The 18,771-nt window shown below is 44.6% G+C and overlaps 1 protein-coding gene and 1 pseudogene across 5 annotated transcripts in view; one reads left to right on the forward strand and one right to left on the reverse strand.

Moving 5' to 3' along the window:
• Positions 1 to 215: 215 nt before the first annotated feature.
• LOC115142256 (E3 ubiquitin-protein ligase E3D-like) lies at positions 216 to 16,226 on the reverse strand (annotated as a pseudogene).
• Positions 16,227 to 16,255: 29 nt separating this feature from the next.
• Positions 16,256 to 18,771, forward strand: part of LOC115141392 (protein dopey-1-like) — a 36,594-nt gene continuing 34,078 nt past the window's right edge. For 4 of the 5 annotated variants that reach the window (XM_029680192.2, XM_029680193.2, XM_029680195.2 and 1 more), the window contains exons 1-3: positions 16,259 to 16,641; positions 17,956 to 18,151; positions 18,364 to 18,545. In XM_029680192.2, the coding sequence (XP_029536052.2) occupies positions 18,014 to 18,151; positions 18,364 to 18,545 (320 nt within the window). In that variant the 5' untranslated portion in view covers positions 16,259 to 16,641; positions 17,956 to 18,013. Of the gene's footprint in view, positions 16,642 to 17,955; positions 18,152 to 18,363; positions 18,546 to 18,771 lie in introns of all 5 variants that reach the window. The other variant, XR_010458484.1, reaches the window with a different exon arrangement.

Below are 18,771 nucleotides of genomic sequence, written 5' to 3' on the forward strand. Positions count from 1 at the left end.
AGTTAGATGCACAAATATACCTACAAGCCATTGAGGGGTATGATATTTGGGCATCTGTAACTTTGTCACTCATCATTATTCACGATTCAGTCAGGATTATCTGTAATCATGGTAGCATCCACATTCATGCAGAAGTGTTTAGAAACATATTCTATTCTTATTTACAATAAAAGTGACCCCCCCCCCTCTAATAAACATGCACTTCAACATAGGCATGTTAGTCAGATTCACTATTTAATCTGGGCAGGTCATCAATAACTCAGACATTCCAATGGAATGGAATGATACAAGTCTTTTTACATGGTCTGCATTACAGCAGCTATCAGGGTCATGTTCAGTAGGACCAAAATGAATGAACCTATTCAAAACGTATCATGGAATGAGCGTTCTGTTTGGAAAATGCTCGAAACTTGGTTTTCCATTACGTGCCTCTTGAACACAGCCTAAGACATAAGTCACTGTACTCTTAGTGTTCCAGTGCTTCTTCTGCTGGTCCTCCCTCTAGGAAAGATGAGTGGATCCATGGCTCTTGACCTCTGACATTACAGTCTCATGTACGCCACCTGTAGAGAATTCAGATAGATCGGGTTAGATCTCTAAAGTGTAACAATAAGAGATACAGTATTACTTTTCTCACCTGTTTATGTACATTCAGATATACAGCCAGCAAAATATAATCTTCATTACATACAAGGAAACTGACTTATGATGAGTATACTGTATGGATTGTTTTAAAAACAATGGTGAAAACAGTGACATTTAGGTAAACAATGTGCTCAGATAAAATGAGGGTATTTGTTGGCTCGTGGCATGTCCTGTCCTTTTTCATGGTCAGATGGCTGACACAACAGTACATTAAGAATAATTCAAAAACACAGGTCTTGCACATACACAAAACTCAAAGCCATATCCTAGTCCTGGTTGTTTGCCTGGAAGAGGGTCACAGCTATGCCTGACTGTATCTCCAGTGAGAACGCTATATTGGGATGATGCACGAGGGCATTGGCTTCACTCAAGGCTCCCTCCCGAAACTCATGACTCAGCCTGTACACCGCATCAAGACAAATTATAATTTGCTGTCACAGACTAATTTGTTAAGCTCAAAGGTGAATGTGCTACAAAATAGCTAAGCCCCCAAAGAATACAAGAAAAACTAAGCAAGAAACAAGCTACTATTTATTTCCTTTGACTGAAGAGAGTGAACCTCAACCTCTAACGTTAATGCTTTCAAGGATGTACCTTTGAACCAGCTGCGGTCATTGATAGATGGTTGCAATGGCGCCTAGTGGCAGACGTGGTAGTTTACTCCTGCAAAGTCATTCTGAATTATTTGTTTTAAGTGTTTTTTTAATGTATCTAATTTTTCTTTTTTAATCAACAGTGTTAAAATTAGTTGACATATTTGACTCCAAGCTAATTATTTGGATTCAAATACCAGCACAGATCCTTAGATCTCATCTCTTCTTGTCTCATATCTACTGCACCAAAGGCTGGACAAAAGGATACAGAAATGGCAGCAACTATAACTCACTACACACAAGGTTTCCTCAGATGTTTTGAACATATTAAAACAACCCTGTGCAGGGAGCTGAGAGAACAATCTTATGCAATACGGGATCCTCCGGAACAAAATTCAGACGGCAAGGAGGACGGCGCGGTAGGAGACTAAATGAACCAACTTAAATCTGTTGTGTGCACTCGCAATGCGAGCAGTAGATCGTGCACACCGGATGTGGATCATAAAAGACACTGGCCAGTTCTGCAGGTTTCCCCTCAGGCAACTTCCAAAGTAATTCAACTGAGGCTTTCAAATGCAACATTCATAAGCAACAAAGGCTAACTACTGAATGACATCATCACTGACAGAGTTCTAGACTATCCCCACCTCCCTTGTCAAGACCTGCTTACCTGCTCTGGAGCCTTTCTTCACAGAAAGTATCAACAAGTCCCTCATCACCGGATGTGTCCCTCCTCAGCTCAAACTGTCCACAGTCACACCAGTACTTAAAAAGCCTGACAACCTCCAGCCTATTTCCAATCTGCCCTTCCAGAGTAAGCTCCTCCCTCAAACGTGCTGTTTCTAACCAACTACAAAACCACCTGGCCACTCACAACCTACTTGAGCACCTCCAGTTGGTTTTCAGAGCTAGACACAGCACCAAGACTGCCCCGGTAGGGGTCACCAATGACAACCTCATGAATGCTAACTCTGGGGCTGCCATCGTCCTCATAACTCAACACACCATCCTGCTGGACCGCATGGAGAAGCACCTGGGCCTGTCAGACACTGTTCTGGTTCCGGTCCTATCCCAATGCTCGCTACGTTTGTAGGCATGGGTCCTAGTAGGTGAGGCAGTTGTGGTCCGACAGGGGGTCCCCCTCAAGGCTCGGTTCTGGGGCCACTACTGTTTTGTATCTACATGTTGCCACTGAGAAACATCTTGAGGAAACACGGACTGGGCTTTCACTTCTATGCTGACGACACTCAGCTGTATGTCTCCACAAACACTGACACTGACAATGCCACTGCACTCCTGGTCAGCTGCCTGCAGGACATCAAAGCATGGATGCAGTGAAGACAGAGGTCTTCCTGATTGGCACTCGCATCAGCATTGACTAAATCAGCAGCTACAACCTCAAAATTGATGGTGTCAAGGTCCTCCCCTCCAGAGAGGTTCACAACCTGGGTGTGATATTTGACAGTCAGCTCTCGTTTGTTGCCTTATCTGCCAAGTGCCTAAACAGGCTACAATTTGTCCAGAACGGTGCTGGACGTGTCCTCACCCACACCTCCCCCCGTGAGCACATCAATCCATATGCTCACGCATCGACTACAAAATCCTGGTTCACACCTACTGAGCTTTCCACAACTCTGGACCCAAGTACCTGTCTGACCTGGTTCTATCCTCCTGCCTCAAACGCACCCTTCGCTCCTCCAGGTCCAGCTTCCTTCAGCAGCCCTGCAGCAGACTAAAAACGACAGGTGACAGGGCTTTCAGTTGTGTGGCTCCGCAGCTGTGGAACACACTTCCAGACATTATTAGTGCAGTGTCTCTGTCCTCCTTTTAAGGTACAGCTCAAGACCGTGCTGTTCAGAAAAGCTTTCAAGGACCTCAGCTAATTCTGTTCTCATGACCTCCAGAGTTGATGATACCTGTATATAGCTTTGCTTCTTGTCTGTCTATGTTCTGTTTTGTGGATTGTTTTTATTATATATATTTGAAAAAAGAAGGCGCCTTGGGTGTGAGAAAAACACGTTACAAATTAAATGAATTATTATTGACATAAGGTCCTGCTGCATTCCAAGAATAGTTGTGATATGCTAATGTTCTTACCAGGGGTGAAACAGTTTCTCATCCCAGCTTCGTCGTGAGCTCACAAGTTACAAATTCGAATAATGGAAATACAATTTTAGACCGCCTCCTTTATTAACGTCTATTCCCCCCCAACGTCCTCGGGATATCCTTTTGTTTGTTTATTTGATCTAGTGGCGAGTGGCGCAGCGGTCTAAGGCACTGCATCTCAGTGCTAGAGGCGCCACTACAGACACCCTGGTTCGAATCCAGGCTGTATCACAACCGGCCCTGATTGGGAGTCCCATAGGGCGGCGCACAATTGCCCCAGCGTCGTTCGGGTTTGGCCGGTGTAGGCCGTCAATTGTAAATAAGAATTTATTCTTATCTGACTTGCCAAGTTAAATAAAGGCAAAAAAATTAAAAAAGGCTACTGACTGAGGGAGGTTTCCAATTCTGATTGAGAGCCACAGCAACTGACTGAGTAATCTAAATTATGGGGACCAGCCACACTGACTGAGTTTCACAAGTCACTCATTCTAATACAATAAAGTGCGGGTTAGCAGAGAATTCCGAAATCCCTTTTTTCATGCATCCCCTGGCACAGAAGTAATGAAACGAGGCGCGTGTATCTGAGGGAGGTAATTGATTTCAACAATGCGCCACACTAGTGTTCAAGACATCGTTAGGGTGAGACTTGATATAGATCAAATTTTTCCTGCATTCTGCCCCTTACCTTTTCCTGTCCAGTTTTAACTTCCAGTGTGCCTCTCTGCGTGGGAGATTAATGAGCTGGCGGGGGGGGGTCTGTCTGTTCCCTGATGCAGGGGTGGCACTCTGCACTGGAACTACTTTACACCCCATTACACCTCAGCACAGCTCAGAGGTGGAACACAACATCCCAGACAACACACCATTCCTCCTCCAATAAATGAGAGGCTAGATCTGGTTAGAAAGGCTAACACAATAGACTGGCACACTCACCATTTCACATGCCCGCACATCATGCACACAAACAAAAAACACACACACACACTATTAAGGCTACACTATCAATTTGGGAGTTGTCAGCCCTCATCTGCTGTAACTCTGTCTGACTATGTGATCGCACTACTTTCTGGTACTACTAGGCCTACAGCAGAGCAGTGACTCCATCTCTCGAGTAGAGGTATTTAAGTGACTAAAATCAGACACTCTTCATCAGTCCCCTCTTGTCTCTTCTCCCGTCCTAAAACAAGTCCCTCGTAGGATAATCACTCACGGTCAGGACAAGACATTGATATCCTCCATTTCCAAGCTTTCCAGCTGAGTGATGAACGGGACATGGGAATATGGTAACGGGGGGGGGGGGGGGTGTATGGCATTGCAACTATAGACAATTGATGGTTTCTATGGAAAATATGTATGTAAACTAAAAATACTTATTGCGACATCTGGAATGTACGGAATTACTAACTCTTAACACCCTGCACGCCTATCAGACTGAAATACGACGAACTGAAGAGAACTTCTTTCCTTACTTTTTCCATTTTCTCTCTCCCCTCCCTCTAAATGGAATTGATAGCTTCTTCCAGAGTCAAAATTGAGTTACTCCTCCCCTGTACAGACCCAGAGGCCAAGTAACAAGAGTTTTGTGAAAGAGGGAAGGAACACAAAATATGAGATTGCAGAGAGAGAGAGAGAGCCTGAGAGAGAGAGCCTGAGAGAGAGAGCAGTCTCGTAGAGGTTTGGTACTGTAGTAGTGGTGGGAAGCGAGAACAGTAAGTAGAAAGCATTTGAATCAAAAGGACCCAGAGTCATGATAACTATATAATGAGACAGGAGCCTGAGGCCTTATTTACAGCCACACTGAATATGCAGGAGCTCAAATGTTTGTTATGTTTCATATGTTTTGTGGATGTTGGGCTACTTCAACTTCTTCAACTATACGTCTTGCTCTCAGGTGAGTGCTGCTGTGACAGGTAAAGAGGCAGGGATGAGACAATGCTGGTAATTACTGTGCAACTGTCTGGAAAGTCTTTGGAGAGTCCCTGGTGAGGTCAGCAAAGTTCACACCTCCTAGTCTTGCCTTGGTGCAAGAAAACTCTCCCTTTTGTACTGTAGAGGAGACTGTTTTTGTGTGCACTAATAAGTTAGACTGCCCAACAGTATTGGCGGGGCTCCAGCGTCTTCTCTTTTAGAAAATGAGCTACTAGGCAGAGGCTGTAAATAATGGATAGCAGCAATATGGAATCAAACAGTGTCATACTCCTCCTGCCAAGGGGAGAAGCTCTGCCTACATTACCCAGAGGCCCTGTTACCTGGTAGGAGTTCATGGAATGCAGCGACAGAGGGAGACAGGAAGTACTGGCTGTCAGCACCGACAAAAGCTCCTGGCACGTGGTCTGAGGCAGGTCTAGGGGGTGGACACCGATGTCCTTCTCCCAGGTGTCTACAACACTGGACACACACAGAGATAAGGGATTAGCGAGAGAAAGAGACAAAGAAATGTAAAAAAAAATAACGAGACCGAGAGAAAGACATGAAGAAAAATTGTACAGCACTGCATCAGTCAGAGTAATACATACGTCAAATATCTCTCAGAGGTTCACATCTTCTAGGCAAGGGGACATATAAATCCCAGTTTGAAGTGTTATGATGTTAATCAAATAATTTGAATATACCACTGGGTAATGTTGAACAGCGAGAGTTTGAAAGGGATGGAGGAATGAGAAAGTGAGGGAGAGATTGATTCCCTGTCACAGGTTGTGGAAGCAATCCAGGTTTTTTCATTACATTTGGCCATCTGTGCAGTAGCCCTGTGAGAGACACTGAGTTAAAATGCTGATAAGCCCTTAGTATCGAAAGTAACACTCACTTAGTATACAGTGAATACAACTGCTTTTACAGTAAAGAAAAGCATAACACATGCAGCGCTGGTCATAACACATCAACGGTCACCCAAGTCCACCCGGGGTGTAGTGTTGAGGAGCCATTGTTCAAACAGAAGCAAATGGCTGAAACAGGGAGGGACTAACCTGAACTTGTCCAATAAGAAACCCTCGTATTCATTGCAAAAAATGTTTTTCGACAGTTTGTACTAATGAGTACACCCCTGGTAATAAATTAGATTAGTTCTGCAGTCGTCAACTCTACACTAATCAAGTTATTGCCCTCAGTGACAGCCACAATTAAATTAAGCAGAGGCTCACCGATTCTCCCACCAATTAGAGACACATTACTGGCGTGCAGCTCCAACAAACACCACGTCACCTCCAGTACGTTCAACCAAGACAGATGGTGCTCCGTGACTTACACGGCTGAATTAAAACATGGTCAGGGATAAATGTCTCATATGTCACAGTATGTAACGTTAGGCCTAGATGAAACAGATGTTTCTCTACCACTTCCCCACCTTCATATAAGCTGTGTCAGCCAATAGCCACGCTGTTTTCTTCCCGAAATGTTGGAGGAGTGATCCGTTTTAAGCTAGTGTAGGTCAGGGCTCTCCAACCCTGTTCCTGGAGAGCTAACCTCCTGTAGGTTTTCGCTCCAACCCCAGTTGTAACTAACCTGATTTAGCTTATCAACCTACTAATTATCAACCTGCGTGCTAAGGTTGGAGAAAAAACCTACACAGTGATGCTAGCTCTCCAGGAACAGGGTTGGAGAGCCTTGGCGTAGGGTGTTTGTGTATTCAAATCCAAGCCTGGATTTCCAGAGTATTGCAGGCTTTCTGTTCTTACCTGATATTTAATTCCACCCACCTGGTGTCCCAGGTCTAAACCAGTCCCTGATTAGATGGGAAGAATGAAAATCAGCAGTGGAACTGGCTCCAAGGTCCAGATTTGAATACCCCTGAATACCTCCTGTCATACTTAAAACAGCAGGCAATTTCCCATCCTACATGCAGTTAACAGCACCGATGTGATGCGCTGAGTTACACTGTACTGTAGTGCCGTGCGGATAGGAGTGGAGTCCTCTCCTTTCATCTACAGTTTGTTAATTACAGCTCGGCTGCCAGTCTGCTGGAGGGGCCGTCACATCCTACAAAGCAAAACCAGACTTCTCTCAGGTGAAGAAGGAAATCGTAACCGAAGTGAAGAATCCTCCTGCGGGGAACTCGGCATGGAGGAACATGGAGCAGCCACCACATCTATCTGTGACTCATTTCTGTTCTCAGTTGCAAAACACAATTTTAGAATAAATAAAAACATACTCTAGCAGAAATGCAGAGGCTGTCAGGCTGACATTCAGCAGGAGATTGGTATGTAGGCTATAATCTCACTCTTGGTGTGTGCTGCCAGTGCTTTGACGGCGCTGCCAGCCTTAGTGGGTGATTGACGCTCAGAACACTGGCGGTGGCCGGGAGAGGTGACAGCAATCACCTCTGACAGCCGATGACATAGTGGCAGAGAGAGAGACGATGAGGGAGTCACTGTTCAGGAGCCAGAGCTGAGGATCAGAAGAAGTCATTGAACACTTCACATCCGCTCTGTTAAAGCCACACACATATTTCACCAATGCAAATGCCGTCTCTACCTCACATATTTCAAGCGCTCTCGCTCACACCTCTTACCAATATGAAGGCTTTTCCATCTGGGGTCTGGATAGAGAAACGAAACATGCTCTGGGAGGAGGACAGCTCCACCAGTCTGGCAGCTATGGTCTGTTCCAGGAACAGTGACCTGTGGAAGAGTAGGGCATGGTTAACCATCATTATGAATTCTACCTTCCTGTGTCTAAAATAATATTCTTACATCTCATTGGCATTGTAGTAACAAAAGGTCATATCCGGCATCTGCATCATGACGAACGATACATTTCCATTGATTTGCACTTTGAGAAGCTGAGTATCCGTATGATGATGAGTATCCACAGATGTTACAGCAACATGCACCAGTCTGAGAAGCATCAGCATAGTTACCTGTCTAGAGAGGTATCAAACTGGCTGTCTCCCACACTGGGTCTCACCGTCACCTCTGTGATGTAGAGTTTCAGGGTCCCTGCAACATTTCCAGAAACTGTTACTATTGAGCGAACCCTCATGCAGACAGAACCTGGCCTGGGCATCTTTCCTAATGCAATGTAACTTCATTATGGTTCAAGCCCCGAGGTAGATGATAAAAGTTGGTAATTGAACTGGCAAACGAAGGGCTGCTGATCTCATGCCATTTACTGCCTTTGTGCCCGTGAGCAAGGAACTTAAGCACTAAAATTGCTCTGGTCGTGCCGCTCTGAGGCAGACGCTGTGCTGCTCCCAACCAGTGTGTGTGTGTGTGTGTGTGTGTGCGTGTGTGTGTGTGACATTGGGTATTATGACATCAAATCAATAAATTCCCGTTGAAAAAATGGACAATATACTGTATCTATTCTATAATGACTGTTATGTACCTGGTGCCACAGCCTCTCCCAGGCCGGCTGTACAACTCTTACAGGAGACAAGTGTACGCCTGCGGTTGGGTTTCTACAAAAAAGAACAGAAAAATACAAAATAAAGCTAAAGACAAGAACACACAGTTCTAATTTAAGTTCCTCCAAAACGGAAATCGATAACTGCAATCAAACAGCCTAAAAAGAGGAGAGAGCAATGGGCAGGCAGAATTCCTCTCCTCATCTCTCTTTCCACTTCCCATCCACTCAACCACACTAAAAGGCCCAGGCTGAGCCACAGATAGTGACTAATAGATGGAGAGGGAAATCAATCCCACTCCAGATAGTGATGGAGAGAGAGAGAGAGAGGCCTGGCTGTAAGCTCGGGCTAAAGTGGCTCACGATAAGTGTTGATGTGCTGCCTGTCTGCCCGCCTCCCCAAGTTTCCTCTCTAAAAGGGAGTGCTGCTAGCTGCTGCTGGTAGTGAAGTAGAATGTGTCCATCTCCTCCTGCCAGTCTCGGGCCCAGTGGGATGGGGGTATACAGATACAGTCTCCCACTAACAATGAGCCTGAAGCACATGCACTGCTCATGTAACTACAGTACACTTTCCAATGTAGCTTTACGTTTTGGTAGGGAGTGAGAGCGAGGTGAAACGTCAAAATGATGTATCTAACGAACATCAAAGTGATGAGCAATGCTAAAACAGCATTGATCTTCTGCCTCAGAGGTTCCTTCCTTCCTTGCCTCCTCTCACCGGTGTGTCCTGATTTTGACCATCAGCCATTTTGTTGGTGATGGGTCTGGGGCTGAGCTCCTGTGTGAGAGTCTCCTCACAGCCTCTATCCCGGGGCACAAGGAGGTGAGTGTCGCCCAGTAAACAGTCCTCCGCTCGGGGCAGCAGCTTCAGGTTGGCAAAGGGGTCCGGATGGCAACACCAGTCATCCACCAGGGAGCTCCAGTTGCCGTTGGGGAGAGGGAGCACTCGCTTGAACACTGAGAAAAATTTATGACATTACATTGTTACACATGGAGACTATTTGTACTGTGATGAAATTAATCGATAACATCAATCAAAAACATATTTGCATGAATCAATCAAAAACATATTTGCATTAACAGGGAAAGCAGGGCAATATTCCAGTTCTACCCATTTTCCATGACATAATGTCACAAACATATGTATTCCCTAAGCAGGTGTGCATGTATCCCCCTATCCAATGTCTCCATGACATCTGGGAGATGAGCTGAGACAGAACACAGCACTGTCCTCTAGCTCAAACAGCCATCCATCTCCCTCACTGAACCCATCCTCTCCACTACTGTGAGCGGCATCACTTCCTGTGTCTGAACGGAGGACGTAAATTAACCAACAAACCAACTTCCTTCCCGTGGTCGTCTCACCTCTCCTCCAGCACCCTGGTCCCACAGGACTGGCAGTGGAAGCAATAACTCTCTTGGACCAGCAGCCTCTCCATCACACTCCCCAGGGCCCCTGTCAGGAGAGAGTAGCCACAGAAAACATAAACAACTCTATCGGCGGAATAGAGCTTCACCTAGAGACGGAGCAAAAGTCGATAAACACCAGGGTGGTGGAGGACTGGCGGTGGTAAAAGAAGCTGGGAAGAAAGCTGCCAATCAATCTGTTTCTGATTGGATTTGTCAATGAATTACCCCCCAGCTGTCCTTGTGTTGTGTCGGCTGAGCCGTTGGGTGGGGCGCTAAATTACTCCCTCACACCATAAAACACACACACGGAACAAAGGCAGGGAGATGAAGGCCTGGGGTCTGGGCCCATATCCAAAAAGGATTTCAGAGAAGGAGTGCTCAAAAACAGATTAATTGCCAGCTTTCTGCCAAGCTGATTTCACCACCGCCATTCCGCCACCACCGCAGTGTTTATCGACTTTTGCCCCCTAGATCAGACTTTTTGTGTATATGGATATGACCCCTGTTCTCTCAGGGAGAGAGACATGGGAGCAATCTCCTCTGGTTCCCAGGTTAGTGCTGCAATGACTACAGTTAATATAAGCCAGATCTGATGAGTGAGACAAAGTAAACCTGGGGTGGACACCAAACGGAAGAAAACAGACTGGTGCCAGGACAACAACCTCTCCCTCAACGTGATCAAGACAAAGGAGATTATTGCAGACTACAAGAAAAGGAGGACCGGGCCTCCCGGGTGGTGCAGTGGTTAAGGGCGCTGTACTGCAGAGCCAGCAGAGACTCTGGGTTCGCTCCCATGCTCTGTCGTAACCGGCCGCGACCAGGAGGTCCGTGGGCTGACGCACAATTGGCCTAGCGTCGTGCGGGTTAGGGAGGGCTTGGCCGGTAGGGATATCCTTGTCTCATCGCGCACCAGCGACTCCCGTGGCGGGCCGGGCGCAGTGCCAGGTGCACGGTGTTTCCTCCGACATATTGGTGTGGCTGGCTTCCGGGTTGGATGCGCGCTGTGTTAAGAAGCAGTGCGGCTTGGTTGGGTTGTGTATCGGAGGACGCATGACTCTCAACCTTCGTCTCTCCCGAGCCCGTAAGGGAGTTGTAGCGATGAGACAAGATAGTAGCGACTAACAATTGGATACCATGAAATTGGGGAGAAAAGGGGGTAAAATTTACACACAAAAAAAAGAAGAAAAAAAAGAAGAGGAGGACCGAGCATGCCCCCATTCTCATCGATGGGGCTGTAGTAGAGCAGGTTGAGAGCTTCAAGTTACTTGGTGTCCGCATCACCAACAAACTAACATGGTCCAAGCACACCAAGACAGTCGTGAAGAGGGCACGGCAATACCTATTCCCCCTGAGGAGAATATTTGGCATGGTCCTCAGATCCTCAAAAGGTTCTGCATCACTGCCTGGTATGGCAACTGCTCGGCCTCCGACCGCACTCCGTCCGCAAGGCACTACAGTGGATAGTGCGTACGACCCAGTACATCACTGGGGCCAAGCTTCCTGCCATCCAGGACCTCTCTCTATACCAGGCGGTGTCAGAGGAAGGCCCTATAAATTGTCAAAAGACTACAGCCACCCTAGTCATAGACTGTTCTCTCTGCTACTGCACGGCAAGCGGTACCGGTGCGCCACATCTAGGTCCAAGAGGCTTCCAAACAGCTTCTACCCCCAAGCCATAAGACTCCTGAGCATCTAATCAAATGGCTACCCAGACTATTAGGAACATCAAGTTCCAGCTGATTCAGGTCAAATATTCACATTGTCTGTATATCTATCAGTGTGTGTAGCTTTATGCACCAGACATGATGGGCCAATTACTGAGCCGATGACTCAGTCCTTTATAGATCAGTACTGTGTGGGCTGATCAGGCTTCAGAGAGCACACAGGAGGACTACTCCACTGTTTCAGTTTGAGGGAAGGCTTCACAGCCACGGACTAACCGACTCAAGCCAGATGAGAATAAATTATATAAATAACAAATTATCTGCTGATACCGTTCCATCTTGCCTGAAGTGGAGGTGGTAATTAGGCTATGTGAGAAACACACATTGACATGGTGGTAATTCTCTGTCTCTGTGTGTGTGCGTACGTGCACACATTTATTTTTGAGTGTCGTCCATACAGCTAGCCTCACCATTAACTGTGTCATCTGTGTGCTGGTCCACATTGAGGCGCATTCTGAAATGTATCTCGTCTCCTGCTCCAGGTGCCTCCCTGCAGGAGCCCTCCACGAGGCTGACCCCTGCTGGCAGCTCCACGATTAGCAGGACCCGAGGAGTCCGGATGTGGAGGGACAAATCTCCTCCTGTAACGCTCACCTCTGCATAGCTCTTAGCCACATCTCTCCTGGGGGAGGGACAGACAGAGAGTGTCTTAATTTTTCTAAGCACAGGTAAACCTGGTAACAAAACATATACAATTGGATTAATGACTCAGCATAATGGTAGACTTCTGCACAATGGCTAAGAGACAAATGAGACCACGTTCCTTGACAAGTGGATGATAAACAAGTGAATGGTAGACCAGTGTGTGTGTGTGACAGTACTGAAGTCATTTATCATAACCTTCCAACCTGTCCTTATCCCTCTCTACCTCCTGCCTGTTGCCGTCTCAGCTCAAAGTAGAAGTCTAATAAGTTAGAGGAAAACGTGCAAAGAGAGAGGATGCACTCACTGCTCTGAAGGAAGAAGGGAAACGAGCTGTAGGCCAACTGAAGGGAGAGAGAAATAAAGAGATTTATATTGTGTGTGTGTGTAAGAAAGAGAAATGAAGGAAGAAATAAAGAGTGGTGGGTAGGGGAAAGCGCATGTACAATGTTTGTCTAATAGAGAAAAAGTCCCCCCCCCTCCTCGAAGCGACACCCCTGATGCACTCATGCATGGATGATATGTTGCCCTCTGCTCAATCTCTTGGTTCGATGCAATTATTTTCACTAGCCATGCAATGCGTCTCTGTCCATGCTTGACACAACTGCTGTCCCCCAGGAAGAAAAACATATTTCCCATCGAAGACCGCTTTAAAGACTTGGGTCAGCTGCATTGGATTTTCTCACTTCCAATCGAGTGGAGGAAGCAACAACAAACAACTGGAAGGAACCATCATCAGATTTGCTCTAAATTATTCGGTCTACAATTAGATATTTAGGCTACTACTGCCTCACCAGACAATACACAAGCGATTGGCAAAACAAGGGTCTCTAACCAGTAAAACCTGCTCTTTTTTTACAAGATATTATCCAACTATAGAACAATTAGGCTATGCAGCGAAGCACCGACAAGGCTATAGGCCTAACCTACCGACTAGGCTATAGGCCTAACCTACAGGCCACACCAATAAACTGTAACACATTTAGGGGACTTTTATGTGTCCATCTACCGTGTCTCAATGGGCCATGGCTCCAGCAGGCCTGCTTTCACTTAGGGCAACAGCCAGGCCACTGGTACTTTTCAGATTGTGTTTACATAACAATGGCTAACTGTGAACTTTAACACCTTCTCACAAAGCAACTGTTTTGATAACCTATGCAGAGGTTGTTGATTCTGCTCTTCACAAGTCCTCACTGTCAGCCCTGTGGAACAGTGGAAACACAATTTCCCAAGTATCACAGAAGGGTGTATACACTTGTATAACACTGGTGTTACAGTCGAAAAGCAGCATTAAGTGAGAGGGTTGTAGGTCAGAGGAGAAAAAGAGGCCCTTTTCTAATATAACTTCCTGCAATTCTATGTGATTTTATATGACTGGAGATATGAATCATATTTTTTATACCACACAAATGATCAAAATGGCAAGTTACTCTGATGTTGAAATAGGCCTACCGAGATCAATAAAACGAACTGCCCATGTCTTAAACGCAACCAATAGCATAGGCCTGTGAAAAGAGAGGATACACATATTTTAGGCCTACAATATGAGGAAATTAAAGTACACCAACTTTCTGGTGGCACTCACTTATCCAAACAGATTTTTCCCGCAATTGTATTTTGAAATATATATTTATAAAAATGTTGTTCATTGATAGCTACAACAGTCGGCGGTTTGATATTTGGCGCCTGGGCTCAGCCTTGGCGCTCATGTGACAAAACACAATCAACAGCATAAAAAAAGAAGAGAGATATTGATCATCTATGGCTATATTATGCTCTCTGGTGTAGTATTTTCAACGATTTCATTTATTTCTTTAGAGACGAGAGTAGTTACATAATTGGCACATTCATTTCAATTTAACTGCAGCACTTCGAGCGCCCCTTCCTGCAGCGCGCTGTAATCCCCCAGGGCAAATAATGAACACTTCTTCTTATTAATTCAATTGATCGTGGTCAATAATCCTATGAGGTTATTGTGAAGGTAGGCCTACTGTAACAATGATATATCAGCAAGTAGCCTAGCCTATTACAAGATAATAAATTCAGAAAGTCAATGAAGCCAATAGTGGTTTCAGCTACACTGTTATAGAAGGCCTTATGACCTTTTTACCCATAAGAAAAGATGTCAAATGATTTGAATAGCCTATGGGAAAAGTGTACACGTGTATTTGCATCAAGTAGGCTATGTGACTGAAATGCATCAGAAAAGTCTTGGAAAGTTGGGCTATAGGCCTAATGTGTGTGTAGAATAGTTCTGGATTGCTTTCAATTGCTAGACTAAAGATCATGTGCACTCACCTCATTTTAGCTAATATTTCCAAGCATAAATGTAACCAAATATCCAAACGGAGATTCACTGAAAACAAAAATCGGACATTGATTGATTTATCAAGATGAGTTCCCATGCGTGTCTCAAAACAGCGCAACGACTCTGTTCTCAATCAAAACGGTGCTGGTATTATCAGTTGACCACACATGGCAATTGCGTTACATTTATTATAACCAGCGGAGTAGTGATATTTTTTTTAGCTTGCCCACAGGACCACAATTTTGCATTATTATTACGTCATCATTTCTGAATGAAAGTATGTACCGACATTGTATAAGATCATTTTATAATATACATACAATGCATAATCCAAATTGCACGATTGCCTACACATACTGTAAGTAGCTCAAGGAAAATGTTATATTTTTTTAAATCCTAAAACTCCACATTATGCCTACTTTATTATAAATTAGGCCGTCATCACTGTCAATTGTGAATGATAATTATTCACGTTTTACATGTGAAACGTACGTACATGCTGCATGCATGCCAACCATTTGATCCAATCAGTTTCATGGCAATATGCATTTCAATCTTGAATGATGTAAAGGTGGGTAACCGGCCTAACTACTGTCTAATCGAATTTTCTAGCAGATGGAGTTAAACACAGCCACAGCATGAGAACAAAAATGCAACAACTTCAGCACAATCATCCTAAATTGACATAAACAATTACGTGGTGTTTTTGGTATAACAGTAGCCTGACATTATCTATGCTATTATGGTTGGTGTGTTATGTAGAATACTAATGAATCATTAAGTGATCTTGCGAGAAATATCACTATTCTGAGAAGTGTCACCAGCCACACTACACCCCTGATTATAACCGTTGGATGAAAAAGATTCGGGGTTGACCCAAAATCAATCGGGACTAAAGCCAGGTCCTGGTTAAGTTCCTGTGATGTAGGGCCCGGAGTTGATGTTATAAATATCCCATAAGTGTGTGGTCCTTGCTTGAGATGTTGAATCCCTTTCTTTGCGTTTGTTCTGCGAGAATTTGTGCACGGCACGAACTCTGTCCTGTCCTGCGAACGTTAGCACAACTAGCTAACGTTACCTAGCTAGAGCTTGCTAACTATTTCGCAAATAATTACCGGAGAAAAAGAAGACCACTTTGCAACCGCTTCCTTAGTTCGATGAACACCCCACTGGGGTCCCCAGCTCCTTTGGTATTTTCTCCCATGGTGTGTCTGTCTTTTTCTTCTATGTACTTCTGGTACTCGCAATGGCTAACATTTAATAACAAAGACACGTGCAGTTTACTTTTTGCTTTAACAGAGATAACGAAATGGCTGTGTACATCTGATTGTCAGTATGGTGAATTAAAGTACATGTAGCAATAAAAATCATCAGCCTACCAATTTAAAACCTTGAAGACTTCTAAGGCATATATTTGACGAGCTATCAACAAGAGCCGGAACTTCTATATCGCTAGGATGGATTGCAGTCGGACAAATGAAGTAGACGTGCAACAATCTGCAATGCAGTCTGGGACAGCTGTAAACGGGATTGTTTGGGCTTTGTGAACCTGAACGTAAGGCAGGTGTGGTTTTGATGGTAGTTTGTTATTCAATAATAAAGGTAAAGACATCGCTATCTCAGAATATGTAGGATACACGTTATTATCTGACCCGTGAGCGTTGTGTGCTTACTTGACAAGTGCCACGGTTTAACTGAGTCGACGACGGGGGCCCGGCAGCAGCAACATCAATACGGGCATTGCTATCACATACCGTTAGCAAGCAAGGATACATTTCCCACTGTGCCAATAGCGCAGACTGTTTTTTTTTCTTCCATTCATCAAGCTGGATAAATAATTTAGTGATAGAGGTTTTCAAATATCCTACTAACGGTAAGCATTTATCGTTGATTGTCACGGCCGAGAAATAACTGTCGTTGCTAGCTTTGGGACACAACATCGGGAGTTAGTCTGTCTGAGAATGTGTCCCAAAGCTAGTCGTTGCAGGCTGTAACGTTACAGCGAACTAAGTTACATGGTACTATTGTAACCATCTGGGTGTTGGTTCCATGCCTTGACTGAGTTAACTAGGTAACTTATTACGATAGGTGATGTCATTCAATTCATGTCATTCAATTCATTTTAGCTGCCTTGAAAAGTGTATAACGTCGTCTGCCTTCGAAATAACACTTGTTGTCTTGTCTCCATCTTTTTAAATAGGTGACTTGCTAGCTAGTTTGAGCTTGCGTTATATAATTTGGATATCATTATATAGTTCTTGTCAATATCTAGTTGGTGTCATTATGAAATTAGGCTCTCTTGCCAACTAACTACAGATCCATATTGCAGCAAGTACAAAGACTAGGGCTGTCATTTAGTTTCCTGTGTCGCCCATCCCACCAATAACACATTTTATTGTGAGGCAATGGGCAGGGCTGTCATGTGATGCACGTACTCGTACCACGTAGGTCTGTCCCTTCCCTGATTACCAGGCGGCAGGAATTTAGGTTTCTGCCTAGGTTGACATTGTATTCGATACTGGTACTCCCTGTATCAAGCCATGTTATTTTCAACTCCCTATACATAGCCATGTTATTTTTTTTTTTACTCATGATTTTTATTTGCTATTCACTGTGCAACTATTTCCATGTTTTTTTTTTTTAAATCTGTAACTCTGCACTGTTGGAAATGGACCCATAAGTAAGCATTTACTGTTAGTCTACACCTTGTTGTCTACAAAGCATGTGACAATTAAAATGTTATTTGATTTGATTGTAGTTGGAACCCAACTCTCTCACACACATCTTTCTCTCTCTGTTCACTTGACTTCTGTATCGTCTGTTGAAGCCCGCCCATCTATCTACCTCTTCCATGTCTTAGTGAAACAGATGCCTGTTTCACTAAGACATCTGGAAGAAGACACACATGATTACGCACTCTTCACATACCAACACTAACCATGTCAATTTATTGTACCCTGTCAGACTTGGTTCCTAATAAACATTTGTCATTTATATATGACTGGTCAATAAACAGCTCCATCTGTGCACCATCATCAATCCATGTACTTCTCCTCTGTAATGCTCTCATTCTGATAGAATGAGGACAAATATGTAGTGTGAGACTAATGAAGCTTCCATACGCAATGTTCTGATTAATCACTCACTATGACTCAGAGTTATGATCCCCCTGACTCATTCACTACAGGTGTGATGTGTGTATGTGAGCTTGGTGTTGACAAGTAGCAGAATAACCACCCAGGAGGATGAATGCAGAGGAAGTGGAGCTGCTCAGTGACTCCAAGTACAGGAATTATGTGGCGGCGGTTGACAAGGCCCTCAAGAACTTTGAGTACTCTAGCGAATGGGCGGACCTCATCTCTGCACTGGGCAAACTCAACAAGGTAACGACCACAAACATTTACGTGTTTGGATATTTCACATATGTACATTTTAGTTTGGAATGGATACACAATGACCACATCAGCAATTAAAACCAGATCTGCATAGTCTCTAATGCGCTAAATTGCATATATTTTTTTAACTCAACACTATTGCGGAAAGATGTAGATTGGCCACTGTTACTCCACGTCTGATGTTTGAATCTGTTTCTCAGGTTTTACAAAGCAATGCCAAGTACCAGGTGGTGCCCAAGAAGCTTACGATAGGCAAGCGTCTGGCTCAATGCCTCCACCCAGCTCTGCCCAGCGGGGTGCATCGCAAGGCCCTGGAGACCTACGAGATCATCTTCAAGATCATAGGGCCCAAGAGGCTGGCCAAAGACCTCTTCCTCTACAGGTACCGACTAGGCTACTGGATGTCAACACTTGTTCAGGACAGTAGGAGAAGTACAGTAGCTTTATTGTAACTGGAGAACATTACATAAACTGAATTTGAACTAGTAAAGTAAGTAAATAAGCCTTGTCCAAGCCAGAATGGTCCATAGGCCAGGAGCCTGTTTCTCCTGTTTCTGTAGCGTGAGGCAGCATGATGTAGAAGTACACCCCCTGGACAGAACGCTAGT

This window comes from Oncorhynchus nerka, linkage group LG14 (assembly GCF_034236695.1).
Source record: "Oncorhynchus nerka isolate Pitt River linkage group LG14, Oner_Uvic_2.0, whole genome shotgun sequence".
NCBI classification, from domain to species: Eukaryota; Metazoa; Chordata; class Actinopteri; order Salmoniformes; family Salmonidae; genus Oncorhynchus; species Oncorhynchus nerka.